General features: G+C 43.2%; 1 protein-coding gene across 2 annotated transcripts in view; it reads right to left on the bottom strand.

Moving 5' to 3' along the window:
- The window catches only part of LOC111980305 (AP-2 complex subunit beta), a 67,169-nt gene extending 50,441 nt beyond the window's left edge, over window positions 1-16,728 (bottom strand). For both annotated transcript variants that reach the window (XM_024011026.2, XM_024011027.2), the window contains exons 1-8: window positions 16,573-16,728; window positions 15,956-16,007; window positions 15,569-15,674; window positions 14,922-15,057; window positions 14,393-14,638; window positions 12,379-12,569; window positions 3,276-3,497; window positions 411-531 (exon numbers count right to left, since the gene is read on the bottom strand). In XM_024011026.2, coding sequence (XP_023866794.1) covers window positions 411-531; window positions 3,276-3,497; window positions 12,379-12,569; window positions 14,393-14,638; window positions 14,922-15,057; window positions 15,569-15,674; window positions 15,956-15,992 — 1,059 coding nt within the window. In that variant the 5' untranslated portion in view covers window positions 15,993-16,007; window positions 16,573-16,728. The remainder of the gene's footprint in view (window positions 1-410; window positions 532-3,275; window positions 3,498-12,378; window positions 12,570-14,392; window positions 14,639-14,921; window positions 15,058-15,568; window positions 15,675-15,955; window positions 16,008-16,572) is intronic.
- Window positions 16,729-18,165: the final 1,437 nt, after the last annotated feature.

Here is an 18,165-nt window from a genome sequence, read left to right as displayed (position 1 = left end):
AGTCAACATGGTCCAGCATCCCTGTGGAACGCTTTCGACACCTTGTAGAGTCCATGCCCCAACAGAGGGGGAACTCAATATTAGGAAGGTGTACCTAACGTTTGGTATACTCAGTGTTTTGGTGCAGCTGAACAGATGAATGCAAATCTGGGCTAGCTCCTGTTGTTTTCTAAGGGCCATGTTCTTATGTTAACAAAACTGTATATTTTTGTGGGCCAATAACATTATTCTAAGTCAAACAGATACAGTATGAAAAACAAACAAAACATATATAGTATGGAGCCATCTTCCCCAAAGATGGTTTTCTGTGTAGAGTGACTAAGTATAAAATGATGTACAGCAAATCATGAGAAATGAACACCCTAATATAGACTTCCATTCAGTAAGGTATGGAGTTCCATAAGCAGTACCTGGGCTATGTTGGCCTGGGAGGCCAGGCGAATCATGATATCCAGTTTCTCCAATTTGACGTAGATGGGGTCGTTGTACTTGACAAAGAACACCTTGATCTCCTGCTTCAGGATCTCAGGCCTAAATAGTAGAGATTACATTTATAAATGGGAACAGAACAACTATATATGTCTATCTATGTGGTCCTGATCTGAACCCACAGAGCTGAGAGATGGGAAAGGTACATAGGAAGAGAAATGCTGTCATCTAGTGGCTAGGATGTGAGGAGGACACAAAACAAAAACATGGTGCCAAGACATAAAATGGTCCAATGCAGCCGCTTTTATCTCAACATCAAATCATTTCTCTGTAAAAATGAAGTAACTTACTGTGACTGCCTTAAATAAAATGGTAAAATTTTTGCTAGGACTGTCTGGGAGTGGTCTGAGTGGGAGGAGAAAACCAAAAACCAAAAACTAGCTGTTATTGGCAGAGAAGTTTGGAACTAACTTGGTTATTGGTCTATTACGTCAAAGTCGCAGGTCCATTATGATGTTCTGAGAGAGCAACTTAGCATATATAACAAGGCAGTTAGAAATGCCAGACGGACTCATTTTTCTAAATTGATCACTAATAATCAGAATAATTCAAAAGTGCTCTTCTCGACCATTGATGGTCTGATAAATCTTACCCCCGCAAACCTATGTGAACTTTCCAAACGTGATGAGTTTGGCTAGGTATCAGTCAAGCAAGACCTGCTGAGAAGTTTTATGATATGTGCCTTAGCCTACCACGCAAAGGCACTATGGATTTAATTTTCCATGGTTGACACCGACATGCTCAGGAAAGTGATAACACAAGCCTTCTAGATTCTATCTCCACCACCTTCTTCAAAACTGTTTTTAATTGCATATATGAAGAAGGGAAAGCTATTGTTCACAGGCACTTTCCCCACTGCACTAAAAACTGCTATGGTGAAACCCCTTCTGAAGAAAATAAATCTAGTTTCTTCAGCTCTTAGAAATGTTCAACCAATCTCCAACCTTACATTCTTAAGCAAAATTCTGTAGAAATAGGTTTTCAAACAGCAAAATAATTTTTTAAGTGCAAACTGTATTTTGGAAAAATTCCAGTCTGGTTTTCGTGCCCACCACAGCACAGAGACCGTTTTAGTTAAAGTGGTAAATTATCTTTGTGCCAACACAGATGCCAAACAGCTCTCTGTCCTTGTACTCTTGGATTTAAGTGCAGCATTTGACACTGGTGACCATGATGTCCTTCTGGACAGACTGGAGAGGTGGGTTGGCCTCTCCGGTCCTGTTCAAATTTGGTTTAACACCTATTTGGTCCCGTGTGGCTCAGTTGGTAGAGCATGGCGCTTGCAACGCCAGGGTTGTGGGTTCATTCCCCACGGGGGGACCAGGATGAATATGTATGAACTTTCCAATTTGTAAGTCGCTCTGGATAAGAGCGTCTGCTAAATGACTTAAATGTAAATGTAAATTTAACTGCTGGAGAGTTTGTCACCCTTGGTAAAATTAACTCAAGAGAAAATACATATCACGTGGCGTTCCACAAGGTTAGATTTTAGGTCCGGAACAGTTCAGTTTATATACAGTATGTTACCCCTTAGCAGCGTTTTTCAGAAAGCACAGTATTGATTTTCACTCCTAGTAGGATGATACACAACTTTACATTTCTGTGTCACCAGAGGATTTTAGCTCCACTGATAAATTATTAGACTGTACTGCTAACTTAAATACTTGGATGGCTCACAAATTTCTCCAGCTAAATCAATACAAGACCAAGGTACTTACTGTTGGAGCCAAAGCACAGAGAGGATCTGGTCACACATTTTAATTCACTGGCAATAAAGATAAAACACCAGGTAAAACACCTGGGTGTCATTTTAGATTCTGAATTCAACTTCGAATCATACATTAGGAATGTGACCAAAATAGCTTTTTACCAGCTGAGGAACATTGCCAAGCAATTTCTGATCGTATGCTGATACTGTAATACTCTCCTGGCTGGTCTACCCAAGAAAAGCCATTGGTCAACTGCAAAACATACAGAATGCTGCAGCACGGGTACTGTCCAAGACCAGACGGAAAGCACACATTTACACCGGTTTTAAGGTCTCTGCAATGGCTGCCTGTGAGTTTTATAATTAATTTTTAAAAAGTACTTTATTGGTTTTTAAATCAATCTACGATTGTGCACCCCAATACATGTCAGGCGTGCTTTTAAGTTATGCACCCAGTAGGTCTCTCCGGTCCTCTGGCACTGGGCTTTTAACTTTCCCAAAGTCTAGGACCAAGAGGCATGGAGAGGCAGCATTTAGTTATTATGCCCCCAGCCTCTGGAATAGCCTGCCAGAGAACCTGAGGGGGGACAGAAACTGTGGACATACAGTACCAGTCAAAAGTTTAGACACACCTACTCATTCCAGGGGTTTTCCTTGAATTTTTACTATTTTCTACATTGTAGAATAATAGTGAAGACATCAAAACTATGAAATAACACATATGGAATCATGTAGTAACCAAAACAAACGTTTGACTGGTACTGTATTTAAAAGAGATCTTAAAAACACACCTTTTAAGCTTTGCTTTTCCTTAGGGTGCTTTTTAGTCTTTCAATTTTTATTGTTCTTATGTTTTTTTTTTATCCTCATGTTTGTTGTGTAGTGTATATATATATATAATCTTTTTTTTTTTTTTACTTCACTGGCCTTATCCAACACCAAATATTCCACATCACTGAGGATTAATTTAGAAAGTGATAAACTAAACACATTTTGATGGATTGCGCTGTTCCAGCCCTGATCCCTTGGAGGCTAGCAATAACTTATCATTAATGTTGAGTGTAAATTTCCCACTGACCTTTTCTGGACGATGAGGTTGATGTTCCTGAGGGCCACATACTGGACCTCTGGCTCCCCAGAGAGCAGGGTGACCAGCGGTGGGGACAGCTTCTTCAGCAGGGTGTTGTAGTAGTCCGACTCCTTGGGCAGAAGCTCCAGGAACTTCATCAGCACCTTAACGGCCGACAGCACCACCGCTGAGTTGGCATGGGAGAGACGGGGAGTGACACGCTCGCAGATGCTGGAAAATAAAGAGGACAGGTGGGTTTATTAGTGCAATCTATATTACAAAGGATTTAAAAGTTGACAACACCATAAGTGATTTTAGTGCACAAAACGCAGCAGTTTACTTTAGATGCAATAAACATCTGGTAGAGATTTAGTACACAGGACTTATTGTGGAGATTTATCACAACTCCCTTTACAGGACATAACTAATTGGTACATAACAAATAGCTCAGATATTGTGTGTGCATGTGTGTGTCACCAGATCTCAACCCAATTGAACACTTATGGGAGATTCTGGAGCGGAGCCTGAGACAGTGTTTTCTACCACCATCAACAAAACACAAAATTATGGAATTCCACATGGAAGAATGGTGTCGCAACCCTTCAATAGAGTTCCAGACACTTGTAGAATCTATGCCAAGGCACATTGAAGCTGTGGTGGCCCAATGCCCTATAAAGACACTTTATGTTGGTGTTTCCTTTATTTTGGCAGTTACCTGTATCGATCTCAATGCAACACTGAATTCCATGGTTGCCTTGGTAGTTCACTCCTGCAAACGTATCCTTAATTATTTGTTTTAGGTGTTTATGTGCATTGTTTTTCTCAACTTATTTTTTATATAGCTAATCAAGTAGTGTATTTTTTCCCCCTCAACAGCATTAAATTAGTTAACATATTTTACTACTTCTCCAACCAAATAGCTAATTGTTTGGATTCAAATACCAGCTCAGATCCTCCGAGATCCTCATCTCTTCTTATCTCATCTCCCATTTATTGGATCAAAGGCTGGACCAGAAGATACAGAAATGGCAGCAACTATAACTCGCTACACCCAAAGATTCCTCAGAAGTTTTTGACATGTTAAAACAACCCTGTGCAGGGAGATGAAGAACAGCCTTATGCAATACAGAATCCTGTGGTGGAAATTACAACATGATGTTATTCACATGACTTTATATTAGAATGTATTCTTGTATTAGTACTTTCAACACTTTGTCTGTTCTTCTGAGAGAAGCCTCTGAGGCTTAACGCTGACAGCTGATTTACAATGCCTTGGTGATAAAACCTAAAGACTGCATTCCATTTCATGATTAGTGTTGTGAAATGCTGGCCTGTCTGCCAGTGCCAGGCAAACCCTCCTTCCAGTTTATTTCTCCCACATTGCAGATGAACACTGGACTTCATCATTTGAGGGAAGGACCTAGTGTCCTATGTTGCATTAGTATTTCTGTATAAACAAGTAGTAAAAGACCTAGAGATTGACATTTGGCACCATGTAAATCTTGCTGTCTGTTGCTTGATATCACAATGTACCTTTGAATAATTCTACACATCTGTTGTTTGTCATGAACATTCAGGAGGATGTACTTTGCTATAAAGAGCTGTAACCCAAATATTTTTCGTTGGGCTCTCAGGAATCACTTAAGGGTGGTCGTTGACCACTCCGTTATTGCAATAATTAATAATAAAGTAAATATTCCACGACAATCCTCAAGAAAAAAATGCTGAAAAAACACATTGTGTGCAGTCACACTGCAAGCAGTATATCACACACACCGAAGGTGGATAATAAAGGACACTGACCTGTTCTGCAGGCTGCCCCTTAGGCAACTTCCAAAGTTATTCAACTGGGCCTTTTAAATGCAAGATCCATAAACAACAAAGGGTTACTACTGAATGACACTGATAGAGGTCTAGACTTTCTCTGCCTCAGTAAAACTTGGCATCAGCCCAATGAGTACATATCCCTCAAACAATGCACTCCATCTGGCGACACCTACCTGGACTGTTCTCGCACATCTGGACATGGTGGTGGATTGGATGTAATCTGCAGGACTGACGGCACTGTGAAGTCTACACCAGTACCAGCAATCTCATGTTTTGAATGCATGGCTTTCAAGAGCACTGGCTCTGTATCAGTACTGGCTGTGCTGATTTATCGACCTCCGAAGCTCAACTCTGACTTTCTTGCGGAACTATCTGAGCTACTAACACTCCTGAGCCCTTTGTGCCCTGCTATGCTAGTGCTTGGTCATTTCAACATACATGTCGACTGCAGTCTCTCTACCGGCCTGGCTGATGTCCTGGACATCTTTGGACTCCAACAGCACGTGGACTTTGCCAGCCACAACAAAGGCCATACACTAGACCTGGTCTGTACTACAGGTGTGGAATTCGCCAAATTGGAAGGAAACGTGTCAGCGATGTACGACCATAAACTCATCACCTTCACCCTAGCTATTCCTCTACCCAGTCGGCCAAAGAAAGGCTCCATTCAGTTTAGTAGTCTGAAAACAAACACTGGCCAGCTTACTGAATCCATCTCCTACCTGCAAGTTACTGACTCGTGGCTCAACACAACACTGCATTGGCCTCCATACTGGATAAAGTTGCTCCTTTGGAAACCCGAATGGTGTCTTTCTACAAATCTTCTCCCTGGTACACTGAGGAGCAGAGCAACGCTCTCTGAAAGCAAATGGCCGTCGTCTAGAACAACAGTATAAGAAAACGGGGTCTAACTGTATATGCGCAGATGTATGAGCAACATCAGCAAGAATACAAACAAGCCTTAAATGCACATCGGACATCCTACTGTTCCTAACTGATCAGCAACGGCATTGGTAACTCCCTGTTTTCTACTGTGAGCAAGCTCCTCCAACCTATAGTCAATTCTGCTACCTCAGCCCCCCCAAGGTACAATCAATACTCGTGCTTCTTCCAAAGCAAAATTGAAAAAAATCAATAACACCATCCTGTCCTCTCCAGCCCCGGTAGTTGAGCTACCCAGTCATACACTCCGCTCCCTGAGTCAAGGTTCTCCACCTTCACCACAGTCACTGCAGCTGATGTAACCAAGCTAGTTAGGACAATGAGGCCCACCACTTGCTCCCCACCTCCCTATGACATGCTTACCTGCTCTGGAGCCTTTCTTCACAGAAATGATCAACAAGTACCTCATCACTGGATGTGTCCCTCCTCAGCTCAAACTGGCCACAGTCAGACCAGTACCTGAAAAACCTGGATCTGACCCTGACAACCTCAAGAACTACAGGACTATTTCCAAGCTCCTCGAACGTACTGTTTCTAACTCCAAAACCATCCGGCCACTCACAACCTACTTGAGCCCTTCCAGCCAGGTTTGAGAGCTAGACACAGTGCCAACACTGCCCTGATAAGAGTCACCAATAACAACCTCATGAATGTTGACTCTGGGCCTGCCAGCATCCTCATTCTGCTGGACCTCAGTGCAGCATTACACGGTCAGCCATGCCATCCTACTGGACCGCATGGAGAAGCTCTTGGGCCTGTCAGACACTGTCCGGGACTATCTCACTGATCGCTACCAGTTTGTGGCCATCTGTCCTAGTAGGTCAGACACAGTTGTGGTCTGACAGGGGGTCCCTCAAGACTCGGTCCTGGGACCACTACTGATTTGTATCTGCATGCTGCCACTGGGAAACATCTTGAGGAAACACGGACTGGGGTTTCACTTTTATGCTGACGCCACTCAGCTGTTCGTTTCCACAAACACTGACAATGCCACTGCACTCTTGGTCAGCTGCCTGCAGGACATCAAAGTGTGGATGCAGTGAAGTTTCCCTCACTTAAACTGCAAAAACACAGAGGACGTACTGATTGGCACTGGCACAATTATAAACAACATCAGCAGCTACAGCCTCAATATTGTTGGTGTCAAAGTCACCCCTTACAGTGAGGTTCACAACCTGGGTGTGATATTTGACAGTCACCCCTCGTTTGAGGCCCACATCAACAGTATGACCAAAGTCACATTTTTCCATCAACAGAACATTGGCTGGTTACGACCCATGCCATCACAAACTGGAGCTCCTTTATTTCATCCCGTCTGGACTATTGTAATGCCCTTTTTGTTGGCCCATATGCCAAGTGCCTAATCAGACTACAATATCTCCAGAACTGTGATGCACATGTCCTCACCCACACCACCTCCGACAAGCACCTCACTCCAGTGCTGTTCAACCTCCACTGGCTCCGAATATGCCCACGTATCGACTACAAAATCCTGGTTCAATCCTACCAAGCTATCCACAACTCTGGACCCAAGTACATGTCTGACCTCATTTTACTCTCCTGCCCCACACGCACCCTTCGCTCCTCCAGGTTCGTATCCCTTCGGCAGCCCCGCAGCAGACTAAAAACTATCGGTGACAGGGCTTTCAGTTGCGCGGCTCCGGAACGCACTTCCAGACACTGTTAGGGCTGCAAAGTCTCTGTCCACCTTTTAGTCACAACTCAAGACCACACTGTTCAGAAAAGCAGGACCTTTGCTAATTCTGTTCTCATGTCCTCCGGATCTGCGACACCTGTATATAGCTTTGATTGTTGTTTGTGTTCTATGTCTTGGATTGTGTTGTTGTAGTTGTAGTAGAAGTAGTACACTATATATACACAAAGGTATGTGGACACCCATTCAAATGAGTGGATTTGTCTATTTCAGCCACATCCGTTGCTGACAGGTGTATTAAATCGAGCACACAGCCATGCAATCTCCATAGACAAACATTAGCAGTAGAATGGCCTTACTGAACAGCTCAGTGACTATCAATGCGGCCCCATCATAGGATGCTACCTTTCCAACAAGTCAGTTCATCAAATTTCTGCCCTGTTAGAGCTACCCCGGTCAACTGTAAGCTCTGTTATTATGAAGTGGAAAAGTCTAGTAGCAACAACAGCTCAGCTGAGAAGTGGTAGGCCACAAAAGAATGCTGTTCATCGACTACTGCTCAGCATTTAACACCATAGTACCCTCCAAACTCGTCATTAAGCTCAATACCCTGGGTCTCGACCCCGCCCTGTGCAACTGGGTCCTGGACTTTGATGGGACGCCCCCAGGTGGTGAGGGTAGGAAAAAACATCTCCACCCGCTGATCCTCAACACTGGGGCCCCACAAGGGTGCGTTCTCAGCCCTCTCCTGTACTCCCTGTTCACCCATGACTGCGTGGCCATGCACGCCTCCAACTCAATCATCAAGTTTGCAGATGACACTATAGTGGTAGGCTTGATTACCAACACCGATGAGACAGCCTACAGGGAGGAGGTGAGGGCCCTCGGAGTGTGGTGTCAGGAAAATAACCTCACACTCAACGTCAACAAAACGAGATGATCGTGGACTTCAGGAAACAGCAGAGGGAGCACCCCCCTATCCACATCGACGGGACAGTAGTGGAGAAGGTGGAAAGTTTTAAGTTCCTCGGCGTACACATCACGGACAAACTGAAATGGTCCACCCACACAGACAGCGTGGTGAAGAAGGCGCAATACCGCCTCTTCAACCTCAGGAGGCTGAAGAAATTTGGCTTGTCACCAAAAACACTCAAACATTTACAGATGCACAATCGAGAGCATCCTGTCGGGCTGCATCACTGCCTGGTACGGCAACTGCTCCGCCCACAACCGTAAGGCTCTCCAGAGAGGCAAACTACCTTCCCTCCAGGACACCTACAGCACAGGAGAGCCAAAAAGATCATCAAGGACAACAACCACCCGAGCCACTGCCTGTTCACCCCGCTATCATACAGAAGGCGAGGTCAGTACAGATGCATCAAAGCTGGGACCGAGAGACTGAAAAACAGCTTCTATCTCAAGGCCATCAGACTGTTAAACAGCCATCACTAACATTGAGTGGCTGCTGCCAACATACTGACTCAAATCTCTAGCCACTTTAATAATAAAAAATTGGATGTAATAAATGTATCACTAGTCACTTTAAACAATGCCACTTTCTATAATGTTTACATACCCTACATTACTCATCTCATATGTAGATACCGTACTCTATACCATCTACTGCATCTTGCCTATGCCGTTCAGCCATCGCTCCTCCATACATTTATATGTACATATTCATTCCTTTACACTTGTGTGTATAAGGTAGTTGTTGTGAGACTATTTGTTAGATATTACTGCATGGTCAGAACTAGAAGAACAAGCATTTCGCTACACTCGCATTAACATTTGCTAACCATGTGTATGTGACCAATAAAATTTGATAAGCTCACAGAACGGGACCGTCAAGAGCTGAAGCGTGTAAAAATCATCTGTCCGTGGTTGCAACACTTACTACCGAGTTCCAAACTGCCTCTGGAAGCAACGTCAGCACAAGAACTGTTCGTCGGGAGCTTCATGAAATGGGTTTCCATGGCCGAGCAGCCCCACACAAGCCTAAGATCACTGTGCGCAATGCCAAGTGTCGGCTGGAGTGGTGTCAAGCTCGATGCCATTGGACTCTAGAGCAGTGGAAATACGTTCTCTGGAGTGATAAATCACTCCTCACCATCTGGCAGTCCGACGGACGAATCTGGGTTTGGCGGATGCCAAGAAAACGCTACCTGCCCGAACGCATAGTGCCAACTGTAAAGTTTGGTGGAGGAGGAATAATGGTCTGGGTCTGTTTCTCATGGTTCAGGCTAAGACCCTTAGTTCCAGTGAAGGGAAATCTTAATGCTACAGCATACAGTGACATTCTAGAAGATTCTGTGCTTCCAAATCTGTGCCAACAGTTTGGGGAAGGCCCTTTCCTGTTTCAGCATGACAATACACCTGTGCGCAAAGTGAGGTGCATACAGACATGGTTTGTCGAGATCGGTGTGGAAGAACTTGACTGGCCTGCACAGAGCATTGACCTCAAACCCATCGAACACCTTTGGGATGAATTGAACGCCAACTGCGAGCCTGGCCTAATCGCCCAACATCACTAATGCGCGTTGCTGAATGGAAGCAAGTCCCCGCAGTAATGTCCAACATCTAGTGGGAAGCATTCCCAGAAGAGTGGAGGCTTTTATTACAGCAAAGGCAGGACCAACTCCAAATTAATGCCCATGATTTTGGAATGAGATGTTCGACGAGCAGGTGTCCACATACAGTGCCTTGCAAAAGTATTCATCCCCCTTGGCGTTTTCCCTTGTTTGTTGCATTACAACCTGTAATTTAAATGGATTTGGATTTCATGTAATGGACATACACAAAATAGTCCAAATTGGAGAAGGGAAATTAGAAGAAATTCTTTTTCCAAAAAATTCAAAAAAAACTCAACAAATATGAAAAGTGGTGCATGCATATGTATTCACCCCCTTTGCTATGAAGCCCCTAAATAAGATCTGGTGCAACCAATTACCTTCAGAAGTCACATAATTAGTTCAATAAAGTCCACCTGTGTACAATCTCAGTGTCACATGATTTGTCACAAGATCTTAGTGTATATATATATATATATATATATATATATATATATATATAAAAATACACACACACACACCTGTTCTGAAAGGCCCCAGAGTGCGCAACAACACTAAGCAAGGGGCACCACCAAGCAAGCAGAACCATGAATACCAAGGAGCTCTCCAAACAGGTCAGGGACAAAGCTGTGGAGAAGTACAGATCAGGGTTGGGTTAAAAAAAAATATCAGAAACTTTGAACATCCCACGGAGCACCATTAAATCCATTATTTTTAAAAATGGAAAGAATATGGCACCACAATAAACCTGCCAAAAGAGGGCCGCCCACCAAAACTCACGGACCAGGCAAGGAGAGCTGCAAAGCTCCACAGCGGAGATTGGTGCATTTGTCAATAGGACCACTTTAAGCCATACACTCCACAGAGCTGGGCTTTACGGAAGAGTCCCCAGAAAAAATCTATTTCTTAAAGAAAAAAATAAGCCATCAAGGAAAACGCTATGTCTGGCGCAAACCCAACACCTGGTGGCTGCATCATGCTGTGGGGATATTTTTCCATCGGCAGGGAGTTTGAAACGGGTCAGAACTTAAGGAATGATGGATGGCGCTAAATACAGGGACATTCTTGAGGGAAACCTGTTTGTCTTCCAGAGATTTGAGACTGGGACGGAGGTTCACCTTCCAGCAGGACAATGACCCTAAGCATACTGCTAAAGCAACACTTGAGTGGTTTAAGGTGAAACATTTAAATGTCTTTGAATGGCCTAGTCAATACCCAGACCTCAATCCAATTGAGAATCTGCGGTATGACTTGAAGATTGCTGTACACCAGCAGAACACATCCAACTTGAAGGAGCTGGAGCAGATTTGCCTTGAAGAATGGGCAAAAATGTCCAGATGTGCCAAGCTTATAGAGACATACCCCAAAAGACTTGCAGTTGTAATTGCTGCAAAAAGTGGCTCTACAACATGTTGACATTGTTGGGGTGAATAGTTATGCACGCTCATGTTCTGTTTTTTTTGTCTTATTTCATGTTTGTTTCACAATAAAAAATATTTAGCATCTTCAAAGTGGTAGGCATGTTGTGTAAATCAAATGATACAAACCCCCCAAAAATGTATTTTAATCCCAGGTTGTAAGGCAACAAAATAGGAAAAATGCCACGGGGGTGAATACTTTCGCAAGCCACTGTACATTTGGTCATTAGTGTATGTATGCGTATAAACATATCGGGATGAATATATGAAATTTGGTGCATTTCTATAACCTATTTGGAATGATTGACGTGATACTCTGTAACCACATGTAAATACACTGCGAGGGTAAATAAACAGTGGAGCACAGCAATGTCTGTTTGTTTCCCTTGTATGTATGTGTCACTTGTGTGTCCAAGACGGGACATTTCTTGGCTGGCAAGCATAAAGTAGAAGAAAATATACATTTCACAAGACAGCTTTTTGGGCAGCATAGTACCATGCAGCAGGATTTAGAAGTTGCAAACTAACATACAAAAGCTGGCCCACAAGAAAAAACTTGGATGAGTATTATATGTTACTCTGACAACTAAATCAGGTTTTAGTTCAGTTTCTATATAAACCTGGGAAAAAAGTTTTCAGAATGATAACATAACTCAATGAATCCACTTTGTTTGAGGTGACAACAAAAGATGTGTGCGTACCTCTGGGCCTCGCGCTCGTCTTTGGGGTTGTAGTTGGACAGGCAGTCCAAGATGAAGATCTGGCCCCACTCAGTGCACTCATTGAGGGCCGTCAGAAGCTTGTTGATGTTCTGGGGGTTGAGGTCCAGCAGGTTGCTGTTGGGGTGGGACTCACTGATCTCAGACAGAGCTGCCACTGCGTTGGCCACCACCTGGAGGTTCAGATACAGTGATCAGTGGTCTGTCTTGTCTGCCAATGGACTTTCATCGGTGAAATAGGGTCAATCAAGAGAAACTGTTAAAACAGGTCCTCGAACAACACCCTTACAGGCTGTTATTAAATTACCCCAGGCCCCCGAAGTAGACAAGAAAAGTAAACAAGTCTGAGAATTTCGCCTGACATCTACACTACCGGTAAAAAGTTATAGAACACCTACTCATTCAAGGGTTTTTCTTTATGTTTTACTATTTTCTACATTGTAGAATAATAGTGAATACATCAAAACTATGAAATAACACATATGGAATCATGTAGTAACCAAAGTGTTAAACAAATCAAAATATATTTTATATTTGAGATCCTTCAAATAGCCACCATTTGCCTTGAAAACAGCTTTGCACACTCATGGCATTCTCTCAGCCAGCTTCGTGAGGTAGTCACCTGGAATGCATTTTAATTAACAGGTGTGCCTTCATAAAAGTTCATTTGTGGATTTTTTCCCTTCTTAATGTGTTTCAGCCAATCAGTTGTGCTGTGACAAGGTAGGGGGAGTATGATAGCCCTATTTGGTAAAAGACCAAGTCCATATTATGACAAGAACAGCTCAAATAAGCAAACAGAACCGACAGTCCATCATTACCTTAAGACATGAAGGTCAGTCAATAATGAACATTTCAAGAACTTTAAACGTTTCTTCAAGTGCAGTCACAAAAACCATCAAGCGCTATGATGAAACTGGCTCTCATGAGGACCACCACAGGAATGGAAGACCCAGAGTTACATCTGCTGCAGAGAGATAAGTTCACTGGAGTTACCAGCCTCAGAAATTGCAGCCCAAATAAATGCTTCACAGAGTTCAAGTAACAGACACTTCTCAACATCAACTGTTCAGAGGAGACTGCGTGAATCAGGCCTTCATGGTCAAATTGTGACAAACAAAACACTACTAAAAAAGACACAAATAAGAAAAGACTTGCTTGGGCCAAGAAACACAAGCAATGGACATCAGACCGGTGGAAATTTGTCCTTTGGTCTGAAATCCAAATCGGAGATGTTTGGTTCCAACCGCCGTCCCTTTGTAAAATGCGGTGTGGGTGAACGGATGATCTCCGCAATTGTATTTCCCACCGTAAAGCATGGAGGAGGTGGTGTTATGGTGTGGGGGTGCTTTGCTGGTGACACTGTGTGATTTATTTAGAATTCAAGGCACACTTAACCAGCATGGCTACCACAGCATTCTGCAGCGATACGCAATCCCATCTGGTTTGGGCTTAGTGGGACTATCATTTGTTTTTCAACAGGACAATGACCCAACACACCGCCAGGCTGTGTAAGGGCTATTTTACCAAGAAGGAGAGTGATGGAGTTCTGCATCAGATGACCTGGCCTCCACAATCCCCCGACCTCAACCAAATTGAGATGGTTTGGGATGAGCCGGACTGCAGAGTGAAGGAAAAGCAGCTAAGTGCTCAGCATATGTTGGAACTACTTCAAGACTGTTGGAAAAGCATTCCAGGTGAAGCTGGTTGAGAGAATGCCAAGAGTGTGCAAAGCTGTCATCAAGGCAAAGGGTGGCTATTTGAAGAATCTCAAATATAAAATATATTTTGATTTTGATTTGTTTAACACTTTTTTGGTTACTACATGATTCCATATGTGTGATTTCATAGTTTTGATGTCTTCATTATTATTCTACAATGTAGAAAATAGCAAAAATAAAGAAAAACCCTTGAATGAGTAGGTGTTCTCAAACTTTTGACCAGTAGTGTACATAGTCTGGGCTGTGCCTAGGGGCCTACTGCCAGACTATCCTACCATGGGGTTGGAGTCGGCGATGAGGTCCCTGAGAGAATCCAGGAAGCCCTGGTCCTCCACCATCTGGGCGTTGATGTCATGGAGCTTTGCCACACACACCGCTGCCGTCTTCCTCACGTATGGGTCCTCGTCCTTTAGACACTTCCTCAGCGGCTCACACAGGTACTCTGTGATCTTGTCCACGCGGATGCAGCCCATGGTGCGCACGGCCAGGGCCCGGATCAGGGGGTTAGGGTCCTCACAGTCCTGAGGGAGAGAAAGGTGAGATATCTATGGACGGGGAAGTGCAGTATTGCAATGGCTAGGCTGTGTAATATGTTAACAGCCAAAGTAAATGGAAAACCATGTAAATGTGTATTTTTATGTCAAATAAAAGGACATGCCTCTCGGCTGGTCGGTAGGTAATGCTGCATCCTCTGGCACACATGCCTAGTGCCGGCGTAGGTTTGAATCCAACCTACTGCCCTTTGATATCTCTCTCTCTCATAAAATACCTTTAAAAACATATTTAAAAAAGAAAAGGCCTTGCCTTGACAAAGCTGTTGACAGCCATGATGGCCATGTCAGGCTGGCTCTTAGCATAGTTCATCAGGTACAGGTAGACCAGCTTTTTCAGCTCCAGGTTGTCTGTCTGCATGCAGTTCACCACGTCTGGGAAGAGGGAGCTAAAGGACAGACAATTTTAGGTCCTAACTGTGCATGTGCACGGGTTCACTTCACGCTGTTACAATGTGGTAGCAACGGGACCAAAACAGAGGAGAAGTTTAGCTTTGCGCTTCAACGCTTCACTTATTGCGGAAATTGACCCACAATGCTGTTTACATTGTGCATTAAGGCCATATCAGGGAGTATACCATTAATAATAGAGATTATAATACATCATTTGCTAATTATAGACAAGTAGGCAATCACTTTTTCATTTAAGTAAAAATAATTGCTGAGAAGTGTTTGGAGAGCAGAAGCTGCAGGCAGGTCAAATCAAATCAAATCGTATTGGTCACATACAGATGGTTAGCAGATGTTATTGCGAGTGAAGCGAAATGTTTGTGCTTCTAGTTCCAACAGTGCAGCAATATCTAACAAGTAATCTAACAATTCCAAGGTCATTAGATAATGTCAGAGGGATGAATGGTCAACACACAGAAGTGTCACAGGAAGCAATCAGCTGTATAGTACCTGACATCCTTGCCCACAGTCATAGCCGCAATGACCTTCTTCACCGCCTCCTTCCTCTTCTCTTTCTTCTCATTGTTAAGCTCTGCCTTCAGCTCAAATATCTCCCCTGTAACAGGATACAGATGCAGCATTAGCAAGAGTCCAGTGTGACAACAGAATGATGCTCTCATTCAGCAACCCTGGTTGAACAGTCAGCTCAGTTGTCAGCTTTGGCATAAACAGTTCAGCCTTTAGTGGTAATTTCATGCATCCTATTTCTGTGAGGAGAGTAGGAGCCAATCTATTTCCATTAATTTATGTTGCACTTTCCTAATTGTAGGCATGCACTCATGATCAAGGGGACAATGTGTCATTGAAGACAATACCAATAACCGTTTTAAGACTCACCTTTTTTATTTGTTGTAAAATATTTTGAGTCAGTCATTGTTGTTCTTCTAATCTGTTACAGGGAAACATCCAGCATTAGAGGATAGAAAGGACACATCATTGGCCTATGATACAAAATATTATAGCTATATCTTTACTCTTGGCTTCTAAATATGTTTTATATAGTTGAATGCAAGGGAACAAGCAAAGCAGAACTATAACAGCATCCCATGCCACTACGAGACCTCAGTTGTACGTCACAACAGCAGCACTTTCACTGGCTAATGTCGGTAGTTAACGTTAGCTAGTTTGGTAGTCTGTAAGGCAGTTTACTTCCCTTTATAATAACATTACATATGGAAAACATGTTTGTAAACAGACTAGTTATTATTATATATGTAGTTAGCTAGCTAAAAGCTCACAACAGAGCCAAGTGTTTCCAATTACAAGGCAATTATTGTCTTGGGTGTGACCCCAGGCCCGTGGAGTAGGGAAAATATATGTCCTACTAAGCTAGCTAACGTTAGCTGGCTAGGGATGCTGGTAAGGCCTCTGTACTTCCAGCTAACTCGCGCTAGCTAGATACCATTAACGTTAAAACCACAACAAATCATCATTACAAATTGAAAGGTACAAACTTGTTTTGAGAGGTAATTTCAATAAGAAACTGCGTCGCTAGGGTGAGTGAAGCTATTCCAGATCTGGAAAGATGTTTTTGCTCCTTGATTGCCGCAGAGCGATAGCTAGCCGTGGAAAGATGGAGCACTCCCGGAAAAACAAAATGAGTGAAGGGTATCGGAGCCAGAAAGGCGTAACACCGGAAAACAGTTCATTTCGACCGGAAATAGCCGGACTATGTTTACAGAGGGACACGGAGTAGGTCACAAAGACGTTTTAATTAAATAATTGGCGATAGCTAGCTATGCATGTGTAGTTTCGGTGGATAAAGTTGTGTGTGTCAACTGTAGGGATGTCCATGTTGCTGGGGACCGGAACTGTCCAGTGCGAGAGAGGCAGGTTGAAGTGGCCAGAGTAGCGCAGGTGTCGTATGCTGAGGCAGTGAAGAAAGTAGAGGAGGATGGGTCAAGGGTGAGGGATCCCAATGAGCAGTAGATTTGTGCCAGCACAGAGGGATAGGCCACGAGTGATATACTCAGTAAGGTTGGCTTCTTAGCGTCCATAGCAATGGTTATCAACTGTACCGCAGAAATGGAACGTAAATCACAGAAAATACATGTGGTGGCCGCTGCAGAGAAGTTTTTGGGTATACGAGATTTGTATGTTTTAACGAGTGTAGGAGGCAGCTGCAGAGAAGTACCTCTGTGTACGAGATTTTACTGCAGAAGAGTTACAATATGTTTTGAGGTTTTTAATTTTGATGAAATAGTGGCATGGAAAGTATTCAGACCCCTTGACTTTTTCCACATTTTGTTACTTTACAGCCTTATTCTAAAATGGATTAAATAAACATTAATTATTAGCAATCTACACACAATACCACAAAATGACAAAGCAAAAACAGTTTATATTTTTGCAAATTTATTTATAAAAAAATATAATAAATAAAAATACCTTATTTACACAAGTATTGAGACCCTTTGCTATGAGACTCAAAATTGAGCTCAGGTGTATCCTGTTTCCATTGATCATCGTTGAGATGTTTCTACAACTTGATTGGAGTCCAACAGTGGTAAATTCAATTGATTGGACATGATTTGGAAAGGCACACACCTGTCTATATAAGGTCCCACAGTCGACAGTGCATGTCAGAGCAAAAACCAATCCATGAGGTCAAAGGAATTGTCCGTAGAACTCCAAGAAAGGATTGTGTCGAGGCACAGATCTGGGGAAGGGTACCAAAACATTTCTGCAGCATTGAAGGTCCACAAGATGACAGTGTCCTCCATCATTCTTAAATGGAAGAAGTTTGGAACCACCAAGATTCTTCCTCGAGCTGTCGGGGGAGAAGTGCCTTGGTCAAGGAGGTGACCAAGTACCCGATGGTCACTCTGACAGAGCTCTAGAGTTCCTCTGTGGAGATGGGAGAACCTTCCAGAAGGACAACCATCTCTGCAGCACTCCACCAATCAGTCCTTTATGGTAGAGTGGCAAGACGGATGCCATTCCTCAGTAAAAGGCACATAACAGGCCACTTGGAGTTTGCCAAAAGGCACCTAAAGACTCTCAGACAATGAGAAACAAGATTCTCTGGTGTAATGAAACCAAGATTC

The sequence above is a fragment of the Salvelinus sp. IW2-2015 genome, linkage group LG20, assembly GCF_002910315.2.
Source record: "Salvelinus sp. IW2-2015 linkage group LG20, ASM291031v2, whole genome shotgun sequence".
NCBI lineage: Eukaryota > Metazoa > Chordata > Actinopteri > Salmoniformes > Salmonidae > Salvelinus > Salvelinus sp. IW2-2015.
The sequence above is the reverse complement of the archived record's forward strand: the minus strand, read 5'-3'. Positions and strand labels throughout refer to the sequence as shown.